Source organism: Ovis canadensis, chromosome 25 (genome assembly GCF_042477335.2).
Source record: "Ovis canadensis isolate MfBH-ARS-UI-01 breed Bighorn chromosome 25, ARS-UI_OviCan_v2, whole genome shotgun sequence".
Classification (NCBI taxonomy): Eukaryota; Metazoa; Chordata; class Mammalia; order Artiodactyla; family Bovidae; genus Ovis; species Ovis canadensis.
The window spans coordinates 59,032,752-59,053,701 of record NC_091269.1 but is presented as its reverse complement, the minus strand read 5'-3'; the positions used below and the strand labels follow the sequence as shown (position 1 = coordinate 59,053,701).

Genomic DNA, 20,950 nt, shown 5'->3' with positions numbered 1-20,950 from the left:
TTGATTCAATTCTTGGGTATTCACTCATGAGAAAAGAAAGACTATGTCTGAATAATGCCTTGTACTTGAATGTTTATAGAAACTTTATAATAGCCAAGAACTGGAAACAACCCAGATGTACATCCATAACTGAACAAATAAAGAAAGCAGGGTATATTTGTATAACAGGATAAAGAATGATTTACTGATACACACAACCACATAGATATATCTCAAAGAAACTGATACCTCTCCAAGAATTGGCCAAGTTAGAGATGCCAAACAAATGATTCCATGTATATAAAAGCACAGAAAATTCAGATTAATCTTTAGTGACAGAAAGCAGCGTGACTCCCTGGAAGGGTCGGGGGCAGGGAGGAGGGGTGGAAACAGATACAAAGAGGCGGGCGACGACGCCATGACTGTGGTTGCTTTCATGGGCTTCAAGTCCATGCTCACCAGTGTGAATGCACACACTTTATTAAGTAAGGGCAACTGCCTATATGAAAATTATATCCCAAAAATCTTGTTAAAAAATTTTTTTTAATCTAACATTCTGAACCTGTTTGAAAAGCACCAACTGAAATGTCCTATTAACTGCATAGGACCCAACTCTTACATTTCTGTGGATGAACCAGAAGAGGGCAGAGCATGCTAGCAAAAAACCCCAAGAAATGGAGTTGAGAATCCTAGCATGTGGTATCAGGAGCTTCAACCTAATTTATTTGGGATCAGATTCTTTTCATTAGAAAAACTGTAAAAATAACCTTATTTCACTTAAAACAATTCTACCATTTAATGAAATCTAAAGCCATCTACAATAATTCTGAAAATTATTTATGCAAATTGGAGAATAAAGCTAAAATTCACTGTCAAGATCCAAATTTCCTGAGATATTTGTAATAACTCAACCTATAAAATCAAAAACAGTAATTTTTTTTCAAAAACAGTAATATTATACAAATTCTGAGGAAAATTTTTCACCAAATCTTTCTTCATTAACAAATTTAAATTATATAACAATAAACCTGCAGATACATCTCATTTTTTTCAATCTTTATTTTCCCTCTGAATTTATTCGCTATGATAGCCATTGGAAAGCTTTCTATTAGTTTCCAAAACTGATAATCACCGACATTTACTCATTATTGGCATTTAGCAACCCTAACTATAGCTTTAAATGCTGTTTAATTTATAATACCATCAACTAGGAGTTAGCATCTTTTAGCATCATTTCCATAGTTAAGAAGCCAATGCAATTTAGTGGAAAGTATTGGTATTTCCCACTAAAATTGTTATCTAGTTATTTATTTTTGCTATTTTAGTCTCTCTTCATTTCAAAGTATATAGCGTACTAAACCTAAAACATACTCCTTCTACTACTTCACCCAAAAGAAATTAATTATATTTTGCTCATGGAAATTGCGTGAGCATGTATATAAAATTCATCAGGCGTCCTTTCCTGTGGTATGCTTCTGAAAATGAAATTTATATACACACACACACATTCAAGTTCAAGAAGTATGCTATTACAATATACAAAGCAGTAAGTAAATTCCATAAATTCTGTGTCAATGTTAATTTTTTTTTTAAATAGTTGTTTATTTATTTGACTGTACCAGGTCTTAGTTGTGGTATGTGGGATCTAGTTCCTTGAGGAGGGATCAAACCCGGGCCCACTACATTGGAAGCATGGAGTCTTAGCCACTGAACCGCCAGGAAATTCCTCAATGTTAATTTTTAACAATCATGTATAGATGATAGCTTAGTAACTTGATAAAATATTTATCTCAACAGTGATTCTGATTAGAGTTGCTATCTATTTCTGGCATATTAAATGATAAGCTACTTATAACTATATGCAAAAAATATTTTTAAGTAACCCTTAATAATTACAAATTGATCTCAAAGGATTATAGGCAGAAAGTCAGGAAGAGGTTAGTATCTGCTTCAGCTACTTACAGAGATCTCTATTTCACTTTTATATCAGTTATACATTTTTCCTACAAATGGCAGCTTCTTTGCTTATATTAAAACTAGCAATGTCTTTTATAAATAAGATCTTACCTGAATGCTTTTCCTCTAGGTGTGTTGCTAAATCTGACATCTTCACAAGGGAGGGTGTGTTTTTTTGAAATTTTGCTTTAAATGTAATTGCTCTTATATCATCATCAAACAGGCACTCACAGGATGACCATGGTGTTGTATGCAATTCTAGGTTCTCTAGGATGCAATTCCGCTGAACAAAAAGATATTTAAATTCCCAAATATAATCTTAAACAAAACAAAAACAAAAAGTTACCATAATGAAATTACCTAGGATCAAAACCAGATTAAACAGACTGACCTGATTAAATCAGTTAAACGTAACTTTTATCACATTAAGGAATCTGGATATAAAGAGGCAAAATATGAATGTTGTGTTAAGGCAGTAAGAATGGTAGAGATAATTTTAACAAAATTTTTTCTAAAGATTACTTGGTCTCCTAAACAGTCATAATTTATCATAACCAACTGTTTATTCAGAATAGCAAACTCATTCTGATTATCTACAGGAAATTTTTTTTTTCAAATAATGACATAGAAATGGACACATGTCTACCATAATCATATTACTCAATGATTTTTCAATACCTTATTTTTCTTATTTAGCTAATTTTTTTGGAACAACAACAAAAAACCATTTAGATTCAGCTGCTCCTAATTTTAATTCTTTCAGTAATAATTCTGAACCACAGTAGCACAGACTTTCTTGCTCAACAATCAGACAGCCCTGTGCTGTGCTTAGTCGCTCAGTCATGTCCAGCTCTTTGTGACCCCATGGACTGTAGCCCACCAGGCTCCTCTGTCCATGGGATTCTCCAGGCAAGAATACTGGGGTGGGTTGCCATGCACTTCTCCAGGGATAATCAGGCTGTATATTAATAAATTCAACTTTAAAACTATATTAAAACAAAAAAGTTTCTTAGTACAAAGCCTTCTAATGACAACTGTCTTTTTATTTTCCCACATACTTCAGTCTATAAATCTAAATCACACATCTCATCCACTTCCTCAGTTTCTCTGGACAGCTATTGTTTTGTGGGAAATTTTAAAACAAGTCAGTAAATCTGTATAGACAGAGCATCGTTAGAAAGAGCTAAAGCATATACATTCCAAGTTGTTGCTTAAAACCAATCACTATTTTAAAACAATTTTCTTGTCTTATTATAGAATACATGCTTAGAAATCACAGGTAAGATAAGCAAAGAAATAAATGGCAGCTACAGTCAATGCCTCAAAATAAAAACAGCTAATATTTTAGTGTCCATGCAGATGCTCTCAATTTGTTTGATTTCTACTTACTATGTCAAATGTGTATTTTATGTCATTAAGTATTATTCTACATTTTGCACAGGTACACCAAGATCTTAAAAATTACTAGCGCAATCCTCTCTCTGGGGACATGTTTCTTATTTTTCACTAGTATAAATTTAGTACTATGGTAAAATATTTTTAGCTACATCTTTATTCATAGTCATGATAACTTCCTATTAAGCGTCATTATTAGGCCAAAGTGAAGTCGCTCAGTTGTGTCCGACTCTTTGTGACCCCATGGACTGTAGCCCACCAGGTTCCTCTGTCCATGGGATTTTCCAGGCAATAGTACTGGAGTGGATTGCCATTTCCTTCTCTAGGGGATCTTCCCGACCCAGGGATTGAACCCAGGTCTCCCACATTGTAGACAGACGCTTTACCGTCTGAGCCAATTGTTAGGCCAAAGGTATCCCAAATTCTAAGGCTTCCCTATGCACTGTCAATTGTCCCCAAGAAAGGCTATTCCCCTGAAACAAATTCATGTCAATTATGGGTTTCCCTGGTGGCTCAGATGGTAAACAGTCTGCCTGCAATGTGGGAGACCTCGGTTCCATCTCTGGGTCGGGAAGATCCCCTAGAGGCCGGCATGGCAACCCGCTCCAGTACTCTTGCCTGGAGGATCCCATGGACGGAGGAGCCTGGCGGGCACTCCATTGGGTTGCAAAGAGTTGGACATGACCGAGCAACTAAGTACACACACATAAGTCAATGATACTTCGATAAGAAAAAGAGAAAAAAAAGGATCGCCAGTTTACATCTTCTATAGTCTATGAGAGTGGTTATTTCTCCATATCTTCTCTACTGATTTCTTAGGACAAAAATCAGTTATCATTATTATTTTATTTGTCTGCCTTCCATTGCTAGTAAGAATAATTTTTTTCATACACTTATTGGCCACTTTTATTTCTTCTTTGAGGACCTGCCTGTTCATATCTATTGCTCATTTATTCTCACAAGTATTTGACTTTAGATTATGCTAGTATTTTTAGACAACATGCAATTTTTTATTGGTTTTTCACTTGTATTTTAATTTTGCATATGGTGATTTTCATGTATGGTAGTTTTTGTTACAGCATTTTATTTAACCTACTAATCTTTGGGTTCCAAATAAGTTCACTTATATTTTCTCCTAGTACTTACTGTCCTTTTTAGAAGTATTTGAATTTTTAAAGTATTATTTTTAATGGCTGAGTAATACTCCATTGTGTGTATGTACCACAGCTTTCTTATCCATTCATCTGCTGATGGACATCTAGGTTGCTTCCACATCCTGGCTATTATAAACAGTGCTGCGATGAACATTGGGGTACACGTGTCTCTTTCAATTCTGGTTTCCTTGGTGTGTATGCCCAGCAGTGGGATTGCTGGGTCATAAGGCAGTTCTATTTCCAGGTTTTTAAGGAATCTCCACACTGTTCTCCATAGTGGCTGTACTAGTTTGCATTCCCACCAACAGTGTAAGAGGGTTCCCTTTTCTCCACACCCTCTCCAGCGTTTATTGCTTGTAGACTTTTGGATCGCAGCCATTCTGACTGGTGTGAAATGGTACCTCATTGTGGTTTTGATTTGCATTTCTCTGATAATGAGTGATGTTGAGTTCTAATGAGGCGGATGAAACTGGAGCCTATTATACAGAGTGAAGCAAGCCAGAAAGAAAAACACCAATACAGTATACTAATGCATATATATGAAATTTAGAAAGATGGTAACAATAACCCTGTGTGTGAGACAGCAAAAGAGACACAGATGTATAGAACAGTCTTTTGGACTCTATGGGAGAGGGCGAGGGTGGGATGATTTGGGAGAATGGCATTGAAACATGTATAATATCATATATGAAATGAATAGCCAGTCCAGGTTCGATGCATGATACTGGATGCTTGGGGCTGGTGCACTGAGACGACCCAGAGGGATGGTATGGGGGGGTTCAGGATGGGGCACACGTGTATACCTGTGGCAGATTCATGTTGATATATGGCATAACCAACACAATATTGTAAAGTAATTAATCTCCAATTAAAATAAATAAATTTATATTTTAAAAAATAAAAATAAATAAATGAATGGCAAAAAATAAATGAATAAATAGAAGTATTTGAATTTCTAATACATCCAGCATTTATTTGGACACAAATATGAAGCATAAGTTTAATTCTTATTTCTTCTCAAATTGTTAGATAGATATTTCAAATATATCTACTAATTTTTAAAGAAAAAATTTGCTTTAATTTTTAAATTATAAAATAAAACATCCTTTTTATAAAATATTTAGACAGTAAAAGAAAAGTAATAGGCAAAGTAAGATTGTCTGTATTTCAATAAAATGGATAATGGGTACTTTAGTTCATTGTATTATTCTGTCTGTATGTTTGAAGTTTCTTTACACTAAAAGGTTTAAAGAATAAATGTAAATTCCATACATGCATGAAATTCAAACTAAAGATATAAAAAATAAAAACCACATAATACTACTAGAGATGGCTAGCATTTTAGTACCTATATTTCCAGATTTTTCAAAGTGTATATACATACTTACATATCTACTTTTATTAAAATGGGATCCTATTATACATGAAGTTTTATAATCTAGTTTTTTAAACTAAATATTATATCTATACATCTATCCAGGAGAGTGAACATACATGTCTTTGATAGTGAGTATACTGGTATGTCCACCAGACCACAAATGACCCCCTTAACTATTCCCTCACCCACTGAAATAAGCTTACATATTCCAACTCATACCTTTTTTTTACCTTTTAGCACAGCATGAGGGACCTTAGTTTCCGTGCCTGCCGCAGCAGAAGTGCAGAGAGTCCTGACCACTGGACCGCCAGGGAACCCCCCAACTGGTACTTTTTGACCCTGTGCTACAGGCCACAGTTGACTGAATCAAATTCAAACTAGGCAATCAGATTCTCTTTACTGGGAATTTGGAAATAGGACTGGTCTCTTAAAAGGAAAAGGAAAGCAGGAGCTACAGAGTAACCATGTGCGATCCATAATGTTGAGAAGCAGAGAAAGTCTCTACTAAGTAAATAAAGCAAATCCATGGAGATGTTGCCTGGACCCAGAAAGCTTTTCTGTTCCTAATTCCAAGTCCCCCTGAAACCCAACACTCTTGCCCTATTTACTAGGAGATACTCCTGTATACTTCCAATATATACCCCTTAATTGTTTAAGTTAACCATGATGGAGTGCCAGTGTGAAATTTGAGCCTTCAGTGCCAAGTTTAAACACAGTTTCTTAGTACAGCCAACGGACTGCACAATCTTCATGTGCAAGCATTTTTACCTTTGTGATTTTTTCCTCATGATTTGAAACAAGCTGTTTCCTCCTCAAACTTGCATCTTTATTCCTTAAAGACAGCGGGAATTTTAAATGGCTGCCTGACCTATATTTTATTCTTCAGTCATTTATAGAGAAAGTATCTACTAGTGCAGGCAGTTCTGTGTGATGAGGATACAATGGTGAACAGGCTAATCAGGGTGCTTTTAGTCACAAACTATACAACCTACTGAGACATTTAGTTAATTATCAAGCAAGCAAATCAGCTGGATCATCTGTCTGTGTTAGGTGGCACAAGCGCAATGCACAGACTGACATGATAGTGATTTTGTACACTCATGTGTGAGGCCTCTCTGGGGAAATGAAATTGGACAGCCATCTGTGTGGGAGAGCTGGAGGAAGAAGCACTCTAGGCAGGGGAAACACGTAAATTCAAGATCCCAAAGCGGGAAAAAGTTTGGCGTGTTCAAGAAACAGAAAGGAGTCAAATGTGGGTTAAGCTAGTGAGTCTGAGGGAGACCGAGCAGTACCGAGACAATTTGTGATACAATTCTATACTTCAATCATGAATTAAGGGTGTGAAGGAGTACCGAACCTCCACGCAGACATAACTATGATTTTGCATGAAGCATAACCACAAAGGTTGGGATCATTTGTATTATTCTGTGCTTAATTAGTAACATCATGAGTGTACTTTATTGTAATGTTATATTTTTTAAAATATTAGACTTCTATTAGATTTCAGGAGAATATTGCATTGGAAAGGCACTTAGTTCTGAATAGCTTATTTTATGCATACCAAATTATTACCAAGAAGTGTAATTTGTGTCCCTAGCCCACCCTCATTAGGACATTAACTGTAACCAATGCTTGCTGCACATCAGGCATACCAAATTCCTACTAGCAAAACATATTTCAAAAAAACTGGGAATTAATTTATTATTGTTTTTCTCCAAAACATCAACTCTTTTGTCTCTAGTATTCAGTAATTACTGCTTGACAATCACTTCTAATTATATCACCTAAATGTGAGTTTGTTACCCTTGGGAGCAAGGGAAACGCGGGCCCAGTACACAGAATAATACAGAGAATGCCTCAAGAAATACTAAATGAATAGACAGAATACTAACAATTTGTGAAAGGAGAATCACTTACTTAAATGATTCTTCAAAATTAGATCTTGAGGTATTAAGGCAGATATTAAAACTTGAAATATAAATAAATATGCTGAAGAAATGAACAAAGAAACTACACTTTAATTCATGGATTTATAAATTTTCAACATTAACCTAAATATCAAAGAATTATCTAGAGAAAATATACTTCCTCTTCTATTGACCAAATAACTATCAGCTTTTAAGGGATATTCATATTAAGCATGGAGCAATCTGCTTTGCCGCAGCTCCACTGTAGTCGGAACGCCACCTTTGATCCACATTCTGCTCGGCATGCAGCAGACTCATGTTCCCGACCATGACACAGTGGTCAATAATGATGGTCTGTGTATCACTGACACATGTCTTCCAGATTTCTCAACCAAACAAATATTTGCCACTGTTTGATCTTAACATGAAAGCCAAAATTCAGACTTATCTCAGTTCCTAGTTATGGGCTATTAATGATTAAAAGAGGCGATGTGATAGATCCTATCTTTAGATAACTATTTTGAAATAGAAGTTTCCAAAGACACATTAACTCTTTCAGGTAAAAAAAGAATGGATCACATACCTAATCAACCTCTGAATTAATTTAACAGAGTAAAATAACTCAGAAGCCACTAGTTAAACTGTCTCTGATTGTTACAACTAAAGGATCCAATGTCAAAATGAAGATGTTACACTGTTATTGAAACATCAATTCAGTTCAGTTCAGTTGCTCAGTCGTGTCCAACTCTTTGTGACCCCATGGACTACAGCATGCCAGGCCTCCCTGTCCATCATCAACTCCCAGAGTTGGTGGGAGTTTACTCAAACTCATTTCCATTGAGTCGGTGACGCCATCCAACCATCTCATCCTCTGTTGTCCCCTTCTCTTCCTGCCTTCAATCTTTCCCAGCATTTGGGTCTTTTCAAATGAGTCAGTTCTTCACCTTAGGTGGCCAAAGTACTGGAGTTTCAGCTTCAGCAGCAGTCCTTCCAATGAATATTCAGGACTGATTTCCCTTAGGATGGACCACTTGGATCTCCTTGCAGTCCAAGGGATTCTCAAGAGTCTTCTCCAGCACCACAGATCAAAACCGCCAATTCTTTGGCTCTCAGCTTGCTTTATAGACCAACTCTCACATCCATACATGACCACTGGAAGAACCATAGCTTTGGCTAAATGGACCTTTGTTGGCAAAGCAATGTCTCTGCTTTTTAATATGCTGTCTAGGTTGGTCATAATTTTTCTTCCAAGGAGCAAGCATTTTTTAATTTCATGGCTGCAGTCACCATGTGCAGTGATTTTGGAGCTCCAGAAAATAAAGTCTGTCACTGTTTCCACTGTTTCCCCATCTATTTGCCATGAAGTAATGGTACTAGTGATGCTAAAGCTGAAGCTCCAGTACTTTGGCCACCTCATGCGAAGAGCTGACTCATTGGAAAAGACTCTGATGCTGGGAGGGATTGGGGGCAGGAGGAGAAGGGGACGACAGAGGATGAGATGGCTGGATGGCATCACGGACTCGATGCACACGAGTCTGAGTGAACTCCGGGAGTTGGTGATGGACAGGGAGGCCTGGCGTGCTGCGATTCATGGGGTTGCAAAGAGTCGGACACGACTGAGCAACTGAACTGAACTGAACTGAACTGAACTGAACTGAACGGTACTGGATGCCACGATCTTAGTTTTCTGAATGTTGAGCTTTAAGCCAACTTTTTCACTCTCCTCTTTCACTTTCATCAAGAGGCTCTTTAGTTCTTCTTCCCTTTCTGCCATAAGGGTGGTGTCATCTGCATATCTGGGGTTACTGATATTTCTCCCAGCAATCTTGAGTCCAGCTTGTGTTTCATCCAGCCCAACGTTTCTCATGATGTACTCTGCATATAAGTTAAATAACCAGGGTGACAATATACAGCCTTGACGTACTCCTTTCCCTATTTGGAACCAGTCTGTTGTTTCAATTCCATTTAATTTAATACCTTATAAATGATTAACTGGTGCTCTAAAGAAAAATATAACCATGGGTCATACTTTAAACATGAACGTTCTATGGATGTTTAATAGCCCACACTTTTAAAACAACTGGAATAAAAACCTGGAACATAGTAATTTATTAAACAGTAACACTGTGACTTGAAAGAGTTAATGCAACTCCTCTAACATCTGCCCTATAACCAGAGAGGAGTTTATTTATCAGACTACCTTGGCTGAATAAAAATTGTAGAAGCATCTCCAGAATTAAAGTTTTAAACAACATTATCCAAGGAAGGTAAGATCTTCAATCTTCACTAAAAAGGTAAAGTAGTATACCTGGGAATAAATGAAACCTTTTAATTTGCTGCCATTAATTATAGAGGGTTATAGATCGTTGAATTGTTTACAGGAGGTAAAAAATTGTAACAAGAAATCTGCAAAAGAATACTCAATCATGCTCAATTATATTTCAAACGTTGTCTGATCTCCAGAGTCCCTTCATCTTAGGCTCATAAGCATTAATCATTTACTCACCTATAAATAGATTAAATGCTTTTTGGTGTATTTACCTTTTTTCCTTTGAAGTTGAGGGTACCAGGCTGCTCCAGGACCCCATAATACAAGCACATAATGTTGACCTTGGGTCTGTTCCACTGTTAACATAACTTTCCTCTGCTTCTGTCCTCTATAACTGTATAACGCCTCTGGAAAAGGAAAAGAAATATTTAGTTGGCGTTACTCTACTGCATGTGATATCATACTTTACTGTCTGATGATAAATATCCACTGATAACCAAATGGTACACTAAGACAGTCCTGTACTTAAGTTTCTTTTAATCAAAATACAGTTGATCTAAAGTATCACATTAGTTTCAGGTACACAGCACAGTGATATATGTACTCTTCTTCAGGTTTTCTTCCCTTATATGTTATTATAAAACACTGAGTACAGTTCCCTGTGTAATACAGTAGGTCCTTGTTATATCTTAATTTTTTTATAACCTAAAATTGATGAAGTACCCCAAATATTTACCTGTTAGTACAGTGATATCAACAACTCTTAGAACTGCATGGACTAGAATGTCTGGCTGAAGCTGCTCCAACTCTATAAATTCTATACTGCTCATTTTCTGAGGATGCCTCTGAGGAAGATCTCTGAGATAGGAATGTTTTGAAGATACATATGCCAATAAGTCTTGAAGTACAACATTACTAATCATACTGGAATCTAGGAAAGAAAAAAAAAGACCATATATACAAAAGAGGGAAACGTTATATTTTCTTGATGGCATTTTCTTAGAACTGTATTTTATGTTGCAAAGTGTGATTAAATGTCAAACATGATTTCATTTCTATAAAGCATGTAGCTTATCCTTGAACCAGTTTAGATGCCAAAATAAGCTTGATGTTTTTAACCAATGGAAATGGAATTATTTATCATCTGCAAAAAAAAAAAAAAATTGCCCTGTTCCCTTCTCTATTTCATTAACAGTATCATTTTTCTACCAATTAACCAAGACTAATATTTTAGTTTTTTTTTTAAATTGGGGTATAGTTGCTTGACAATGTTGTGTTAGTTTCTGCTATACAACAAAATGAATCAGCTATATATATATATATATATATATGCATCAATTATTTTTTTGACTCCTCCGTTACCCTGTTGTATCCAACCAGTGCCCTAATCCCTGAAATCTGATTTGATCACATCTTTCTCAACTATCCCAACCACCGCTATTCTTCCTCAAGACTGTTAGCATTTCTCATCTGAAATACTCCTAACACTCTTCTAACTGGCCTTCCCAGAACATGTTTTATTCTCTCTCACTTCTAAGCCTCTGCCCTCACCATATTCACTGGCTACAATGCTGTCATTCTTCTCTCTAGCCACCCATCGGAATCCTACACAGAAAAACAACCATTTTAGACTCCCCGTGCTAGGGATACAAACACATGATCCCAAGGCTGAAGAAATTACCAGCCTAGAGGCTGACAGCCAGCACTGGGCTTAGGATATAAGCAACACGTGCGCACATTCCTAAGAGCGCACCCAAAGACCTGCCCCGGGGAGCTGGGAGAGGCTTGCTTTATTGAGGAAACATTTGAGCAGTGCTTTGGGAAAATGCCTAAGAAAAGGTTTCTAGGTAGTAACTGGGAAGAAGAATATGTTTCCAGGTAAAGAGAAAGGGTTAGTAATCCTTTATGTATCTCAGATGCTTTTGGTATTCTGATAAAGCATATGGACCCATTATCAGAATAATATTTTTATAACAACTTTATTGGAATATAATTCACATACATAAGTTCACCCTTTTTCTCTTTTTTCTGGCCACACTGTACGGCTTGTGGGATCTTAGTTCACCATCCAGGGAATGAACCTCAGCAGTAAAAGTGCAGATTCCTAACCACTGGACCGCCAGGGAATTCCCAAGTTCACCCTTTTAAAGTATACATTTCAGTGTTTTTGCTTTTTGTACTTCACAAAGTTGTGTGGCTATAACCATTATCTAATTTTACAACATTTTTATCACAGAGTAATATTTTAAAATTCATTCAATGAAATAGGACAGTAAAACCAATTATACGGAAACACAGTAATCAAAATATTTTTAAAACTGAGGATAACTTATGTGCCTCATTACAACATGAAATAATAAGAAATGGCAGAGTATGCGGCAACTACTATGACTTCAAAGAATGCCAAAGTATCATGTGGATGAATAGTGTTCAAGTTGCCTCCAACAACTATAATGTGATATGAAAATATACGTGCTTTCCATCGGTGATCAAGTCCCAAGTATTGAAAATATTACTGTGGGTCGTCACCTTATTCATAATGGAAGGAAATGCTAATTTTCAGTAGGCAATTAGTGAAAATAAAGATATAATATTATGGTTAACAGAGCTGGAGTGTGGTGAGGGGGAATTGATGAAGGCAGCCAAAAGGTATAAAGCTTCAGCTATAAGATAAATAAGTACTAGGGGTGTCATGCACAACATGATAAACATATTAACACTGCTCTATGTTATATATGAAAACTATTAAGAGTGTGAATCCTAAGAGTTCTCATCACAGGAAAAATTTTTTTTTCTCTTTCCTTAATTTTATTATCTTTTATCATCTTATTCATATGAAATGATGTTCACTTAACTTATTGTCATAATCATTTCATGATGCATATAACTCAAATCGTTATGTATTATGCTGTGTACCTTAAATTTACACAGTGCTGTATGTCAATTATATCTCATAAAACTGGCAGGAAAAAAAAGGGATGTAATATCTTCCCATCCAAGTTTATGAATGCTTTAATGCAGAGGAATCAATTTCACTGACAAAAGCAGGAAGAACGCGTTAGGAGGCTAATGACCATCCAGCGGACGATGAGAGCTGGAAAGCAGGCAAGACTGCGTGAAGGAGAAACGCCTGAAGACTTGCGAGCCAGCTCAGAGGCAGAGTCTAAAACAACAGGTGCGGAGGGTAAAGGGAAGACTGCAGAGGACAAGACTTCTAGTATAGCTGAGTGGACGGGTAAAAACAGATGTTCTAAAGGTTCCAGAACCTGACATGAAATCTATTCTAATTAAGGTTACTTAATTCATAAATGAATTTTATAAAACAATGGTGATATCATAGCAAAGATAATGACATAAAAGAAAAGAACAGATATCATGCCAGATGAATGAGAAAGAGAGGAAGAGTACAGACAAGGCCGAGCACATCATAGCAAAACCCAACGCCAAACATCTCCTTCTCCAGCTCCCGTTCATTCACCAGGCGTTCTGATCCCCCTTTCACAATATTTCCAGCACATCTGGACTCAGAAGAGCTGGGGTCAATTCTGGCTTTGTCAATAATGACTCTTCTGAACTTGTACATAACTTTTCTGGGCTTTATTCTTTATCTGCAATAAGAGATTTGGAGGGAGGGGACGCTCCCTAACATCAAATTATTTACTAATTCTTGCTTCATAAAAATTTGTACAGAAACATTTGATTACTTAGATTCAAAATAAAATAGTCTACTTCATGGAAACACTGTTAAACCTTTTATTTATATATTTAATTTAGTAATATTTAAGATACATTTATATCCTGTCACATTATCAGGACTGAATTTGTAAAATTTATAGTGCCTTACTATAATGAGAAAAGAACAAAAATTCTATATGTATGCTGATCAGAAGTAACCTCTCATGAGTTGTAACAATTTGCAAAAATAAAAACCAAAACTGACTTCTTCTTTCAGAAGAAAAACAACTGAAATATTTTCAAAGTATCAACTGTTAACTATTTTCAAAATAGTTAACTAGTCATACAAAGAAGCCTTAGAACATACTTTATGTAGCTACTAACTTGTGTAACCTGTGAAAAACAAGGCAATATAAATTCCCATGTAAGTAGAAAAACAAATTTGAAATAACCTCTAAAAGCTATTTAACTAGCTCAATATTTTTCACATTATTCTACAAAAACCTGAAGCTACCCAGAGTTTCCATGGCATATTCTCCGTCCAGAATTGGATCCTTAGATCTTCGTGAAATTACTGAACTAGAGCAATCTTACTTGAATCCAGTTGTCTTAAAACGAGATCTACAACACCTTTCTCCCAAATCCCTTGAAAAATACTTACATTCCATGTTATTTTCATTATTTTAAAATATTCTTTACCCTTCCATTGTATTAACAACTATAAAACATCTGGAATAACAACTCTAAAAGCCATTTGACTCCTTGGAAATGTGCTTTCCAAGATGTAGCAACTTCAAATGTTCATAATAAAACATTAAACTTAAATCTTTTAAAGAAATCCCCAAATTAAAAAAAAAATAAAATAAAATCCCAGGCTGCTTTTGACCACTTACTCTTTTCCCTATCAGAATAATCTATCAAATTTCACGAAAATCTTACTGGGATTTTGATTGGATTTTTACTGAATTACAGATCAACTTGGGGAGAACTGAAATCTTCACAATGTTAAATCTTTCAATCAGTGAACAAAATATATTTAGTCTTTTAATTTTTCGTTGTTTCATTTAACAACAAAATTGTTAAACTCACATGACAATATTGTAAATGGTGCCTTGTCTTTATTTGTTACTAGTTCTTAGTCACTCCATTCTAGAAATGCAATTGACTTTTGTGTATTAACCTTTTACGTGGCCACCTTGCTAAACTTTCTCATTATTTCTACTAATCTGCTTGTAGTTTTAAGAGGGGAAGGATTCTTTGTAAATCTATAAATAATAATCCTAATAATCCATCATGTTATCCACAAACAAGAAACTAATACTGTCTAAATATTAATGTTATTAACTAAACTATAAATCTTACTCAAATTTTACCGATTTTCCCACTAATCTTCTGTGTGGCGTCCTATCCAGGATTCTACGTTACATTTAGTTCTTATTTGTCCTTATCCTCCTTTAGTCTGCAGTTGTTATCAGTCTTGTCATTCATGACCTTGACACTTCTGAAGAGTATCGATCAGTTACTTTGTAGAATGTCTCTCCATTTGGGTTTCTCCAATGTTTACTCATGACTGAAATGAGGTTATGCATTCTTGGCAGGAATATCACAAAAATTATGCTGTGCCCCTGTCAGTGCAACAAAGCAAGGAATTCGTAATATCCTTAATACAGAGAACACTTACCTTGATTCACCCAGTTAAGTTGATGTCAGCCAAGTTTCTTCATTATAAAGTTATTTTTCCCCTTGTATGTTGATAACTACCTTGGGGAGATACTTTGCATACATATGCAATGCTATATCTCCCCCAAACTTCCACCTACTAATTTTAGCATCTATTAATGGATCCTTGTTCGCAATATTTATTACTGAAGTAGTTACCTAATGGTAATTCTCTGTTTTCTTCTTTCTTCTCACATTTATTCATTGGAATTCCAATTTATCCCATGGAATTGTGAAAAAGAGCTCTCTCATTTATTTACTTGCTTACTTGTTTTATAAGTTAGTTAAATATTTATATCAGTATGAATCCATACATATCTTATTCTGAGGGCTATAATCCAACATTATCTTTTCTTTTTTTCTTAAATTGTTTCAGTTCTTGCCAATAGGCTGTCCTTAAAGTTGGCTTTTGTGTTCTTTCAAAACAACCCTTTTCTGACACCATGAAAGTTCCAGCCTCTTCTCGGATTTTCTTTGCCCCAGGCCTGTAATCAACCACTTCTAGCAGTGCTGATTTCTTTTACAGAGTAAGAGACGGGCACGAGGTGGGGTAATTACTACTGAGGTGCCACTGCTGCTGTGTCCTCTCAGCAGGCAGAACCAGGAGATTCATGTACTGAGCATAATAGCCCATCCATACACTTATATCTATATTTCTGTATTCCTGTATCTATTTGCTTATATATATATATATGTATATGTGTGTGTATATATATATATATATATATATATATATATATACACAAGACCATGCACTTATACTAATATCTCTGACTCTAACCCAAAAGGTTCCCTTTAATCGTCCCCCTTTTTTATATATAATTTCTTTCTGTAACAACGGAAAACCCAATTCTCATTATCTATTACATATTTATTTACTTGTTCAATTCTAGTACATATACAAGGCTGTTGCTAACCCATTCCTCCTTGAGAAGCACTTTTACTACTAGACTACAGCACTTATGTACAGCTTTTTTCCCCCTTGGCCTTACAGAATCCAGTCAATACACCGTTTCCCACAGTTTCTTGGGTTTGTTCTTTTGTCCCCACTACCCTTCTGCATGGTTACTTTATTCATGTTTAATACTGTGAGGTTCATTGGCAGGTGTTTCCATTCCATTTTGGATTCCCACTCCACATTCTAATTGGTTGTAATTGTTTATTTTGGGGGGTATATGAAACATTACTTTGGTTCTACAAGACAGAGACACACAAAAAGATATACTCAAAGAAGCGTCACTCCTTCATCAATGTCACCCTATTTCCATTCCCTCTTTCTTTCTGCCTCTCTCCCAACCCTTCCCTGTAGGTAACCAATCTTGTTATTTCTGGTTTATCCTTCCTGCATTAAAAAAAAATATCCATTTATGTATTTGTTTGTTTTCGGTTGCACTGGGCCTTTGCTGCTGTATACAGGCTTTCTCTGGTTGCAGCGCAAAAGCTTCTCGTCGCGGCAACTTCTCCTGGGGGGCATGGGCTCTAGCACACTCGGGCTTCAGCAGTCTCAGCTCACCGGCTCACGGGCTCCCAGGCTCTCAGGCGAAGGCTGAAGAGCGTAGCACACAAGTTCAGCCACTCTGGGGCATGTGGGATCTTCTCAGACTAGGGATCAAACTGGTGCCGCCTGTATTGTAAGGTGGATTCTTAACCACTGGGCCACCAAGGGGAAGCCCCTTCCTGTACTTCTGTCGCACGACTGTGGAGTTACACATAAATTTTCTTATTCCTCCCTTCTTTCTGAGATGAAGAACAGCAGACTACATATGCTCTTGAGGGCTTCTGGTTTTCACACAACAGTATGTCTTAGAAATCACTTAATATCAGTTCATAGTTTCACTTTCTTTTTACAGCTGCACAGTATTCCACTATGTGACTGTACTATAATCTAATCAGCTGTTCTATATATGAGTGTTTCCACTTTTTCAGTGCCTTGCAGTTACAAACAATACTGCAATGAATATTTTTTTTGTTCTGATGTACAGATATTTTCATATTGTTGTAATTCTATCTTTAGGATAGATTCTTAAAAATAAGCTTGCTGGGCTCAAAGGTGAGCACATATAGAATCCTGTTAGGTATTGCCAAATAGCCCTCCACAAGGGTGGTAGCAATTTACATTCCCACCGGCAAGGTTAAGTGAGCCTGTTAACTTAGACTCACAGACTCCCCACAGACTCACCAACAGAATGTGTTGTCTTATTTTTTAATTTCTGCCACTTTTATAGGTGAATAATGACACCTCTATGTAGTTTTAACTTGAATTTCTCATGTCTCCTTTCCATTTTCCCATCAGGTCCCTTGTTGCTTAATTTTTAAGAGTTTTCCATATACTAGAACACTAGGATCTTGTCTAAGGTGTATGCTGCAACATTCCTTCCAAGTATGCCAACTGTCTTTTGACTTTATGTGTTTTTAGTATCTTTCCATAGATAAATGTATCAGTCTCCTGTTTTTACTGCCTCTGGATTTGGAGTTATAGTAAGAAAGCCTTTCCCTATACCAAGATTAGAGAGGAATTCATCTATGTTTCCTTCTAGTAGTTAGATTGTTTTGTTTTCTTATATTTATATTCTTAATCCATTTGGAGTTTATTCTTCTATTTGTCATAAGAATTTGTTAACCAAAAATTTGGTTCACCTTTTTGTGCGTGTCAAGTCAAAAGACACTACCAATCCAAAGATTGAGAGAAGGAAGGATTTATTCCTTGTGGCAAGTAAGAATACTGGGGATGTTTCCCAAAGCGGTGTCTCTTGGAACAGCAAAATTGGGGAAGTTTTAAGCTAAGGGTAGATGCATAGTCAGGCTTCCCTAGAGGCTCAGCTGGTAAAGAATCCACCTGCAATGCAAGAGACCTGGGTTCAATCCCTGGGTTGGAAAGATCCCAACCCACTCCAGCCACCCACTCCAGTATTCTGGCCTGAAGAATTCCATGGATAGTCCATGAAGTCACAAAGAGTTGGACATTAATGAGTGACTTTCACTTTTTCACGAAGAAGTTTGGGCTAGTGTATGCATATTCATGAAGGGACTTTGGGAGGTAGGCAGAGCCCAGATTTGAAAACATCAACACCATCATCCTTTAGGTTCCGTTGTTCAGGTGGCTCACCACTTCAGGCTCATCTTTATTTCTGAAACAGAACTGGAAATCTTTACAACTGATATGTTATCTTTGCTATTGTTAACTTCTCTTGCCTAATAACAGTCATTTTTGGTTTTTGCCTTAAAGGTTATTAATTACTCAGGTCTGTTCAAAGACAAGCATTACGGCCAGGCTTAGATCACCAAATGGCTTAGGCCAAAAATGGCCTCTCTTATGTCAAGAAAATCATGCCTGATACTGATACTCTTTCTCCAGGGACCCCCTACCCTACTTGGTTACAAAGTGGATACAATCTTATCTTTTTCTATGTGGCTATCAAGTTACCTTAGCAACGCTTATTTAAAAGCTAACCTTTGCCTCAGTGGTTTCAGATACCATCTTCCTTACACAGTAAATTCCACATAGGAGCCTAATTCTTATCTCCCTATTCTCTGCCACTGATCTAGTTGCCTATTCCTGCGCCAGTGTCACCCTGCTTTAATTACTGGGGCTTTAGCGTAGGTTTTAATGCTCAATAAGCCTAGTCGCTCATGTTTTTCTTTTTCACTGTTTCCCTAGCTATTCCTGCATGCCTGCTCTTCCATATGAATGTTAGTATCAAGTTACATATAGCAGCATGTTAGCATCATGTTGGCATTTTTACTGAGAGTGCACTGAATTTATAATCTTAAGAACTGGTATCATTTAATGTTGAATTATTTAATCCAGTAATAGGGAATGTTGTCTTTCCACTTATTCATGTCTTCATTTCTTTCCAGTGTATTTAAAATTTTTAGTCATATAGTTTTTGCACATTTCTTGTTTAATTTATTCTGAAACATCTTTATTACTATTGTAAATTAGAATTTTCCTACCATTATGCCCTCTGTTTGGTGTTTGTGTATATGAAGGCTACTGATTTTTTAAACAGTAATTTTTGTATTATTCTTTACCCATTCAAATGCCTCTTCTTTTCTGATTGCATTGGTGAATAACTCTAGTATAATGGTGAACTAAAAGAGCCTCTTGATGGGGCTGAAAGAGGAGAGTGTAAAAGCTGGGTTGAAACTCAACATTCAAAAAACTAAGATCATGGCAGCCAATCCCATCACTTCACAGCAAACAGATGGGGAAAAAGTAGAAACAGTGACAGGTTTTATTTTCTTGGGCTCCAAAATCACTGCAGATGGTGATTATAGCCATGAAATTAAAAGACACTTGCTCCTTGAAAGGAAACCAGTGACAAACCTAGACAGCGTATTACAAATCAGAGGCATCACAAAAGGTCCACATAGTCAAAGCCATGGTTTTTCCAGTAGTTATGTACGAATATGATAGCTGGACCACAAAGAAGGCTGAGTGCGGAAGAACTGATGCCTTTGAACTGTGGTGCTGGAGAAGACTCTTGAGAGTCCCTTGGACAGCAAGGAGATCCAAGCAGCCAACCCTAAAGGAGATCACCCCTGAATATATATCGGAAGGACTGATGCTGAAGCTAAAGCTCCAATACCCTTGCCACCTAATGTGAAGAGCCAACAAATTGGAAAAGACCCTGATGTTGGGAAAGATTGAAGGCAAAAAGAGAAGAGGGTAGCAGAGGATGAGATGGTTAGATGGCATCACTGACCCAGTGGAAATGAATTTGAGCAAACTTTGGGAGACAGTGAGGACAGGGAAGGCTGGCATGTTGTAGTTCGTGGGGTCACAGAGAATCAGACATGACTTGTGACTGAACAACAGCAAATGGAAAGAACAGCAGAGATAAGGGATATTCTCGTTTTGTTCTTGACTTTGTGGAAATGCCTCTAATGTTTCACATTAAATAAGATCAGGCATCAGGGCTAAGTGTATCTATATTATTGATATAATATCAACTATATTGCAGTTGTACCACTATACTGATACTGTATGTATTGATAGGAGAAAGTATCCCTCAATTTTGATTTCCTGGAATGCTTTTTATAATAAATAGATGTTGAACTTTGTCAAAGCGTTTCTCAACATCTATGGAGATAGTCATATAAATTCTCAGATGTGTTAATATGATATATTAATATGAAATATTCATGGATCTGAACAAATCTTCCATTTCTAGAATAAATCTCATTTGGTCACTATTTCCCTAATGTAGAGTTAGATTTTGTCTACTAAAATCCTGTTTAGACTTTTTACATCAATAATCATATATAACACTGGTCTCTATTTTTATTTGTAATGTCTTTATTTGGTTTAGGTGCTAGTGTTATATTTGCTTTATAAAAGGAATTGGGAATGTTCTCCTTCAATACTCTGGACTAATTTATACAGTATTGGAATTATCTGGCTTTGAAGGTTGGGTAGAATTTCCTGTGAAACTATTTTCAGACCTGGCCTTCTTTTGTATGGCAGTTCCTTAGTAATTTTCTCTATTTCTTCTATAGAATCTGATGAGTTTAAACT

The 20,950-nt window shown here is 36.3% G+C and overlaps 1 protein-coding gene across 21 annotated transcripts in view; it reads right to left on the bottom strand.

Moving 5' to 3' along the window:
- Positions 1 to 20,950, bottom strand: part of SHLD2 (shieldin complex subunit 2) — a 102,198-nt gene that overhangs the window by 11,575 nt on the left and 69,673 nt on the right. For all 21 annotated transcript variants that reach the window (XM_069572364.1, XM_069572359.1, XM_069572357.1 and 18 more), the window contains 3 exons: positions 10,775 to 10,969; positions 10,311 to 10,445; positions 2,047 to 2,253 (listed from right to left, as the gene is read on the bottom strand). In XM_069572364.1, coding sequence (XP_069428465.1) covers positions 2,047 to 2,253; positions 10,311 to 10,445; positions 10,775 to 10,969 — 537 coding nt within the window. The remainder of the gene's footprint in view (positions 1 to 2,046; positions 2,254 to 10,310; positions 10,446 to 10,774; positions 10,970 to 20,950) is intronic.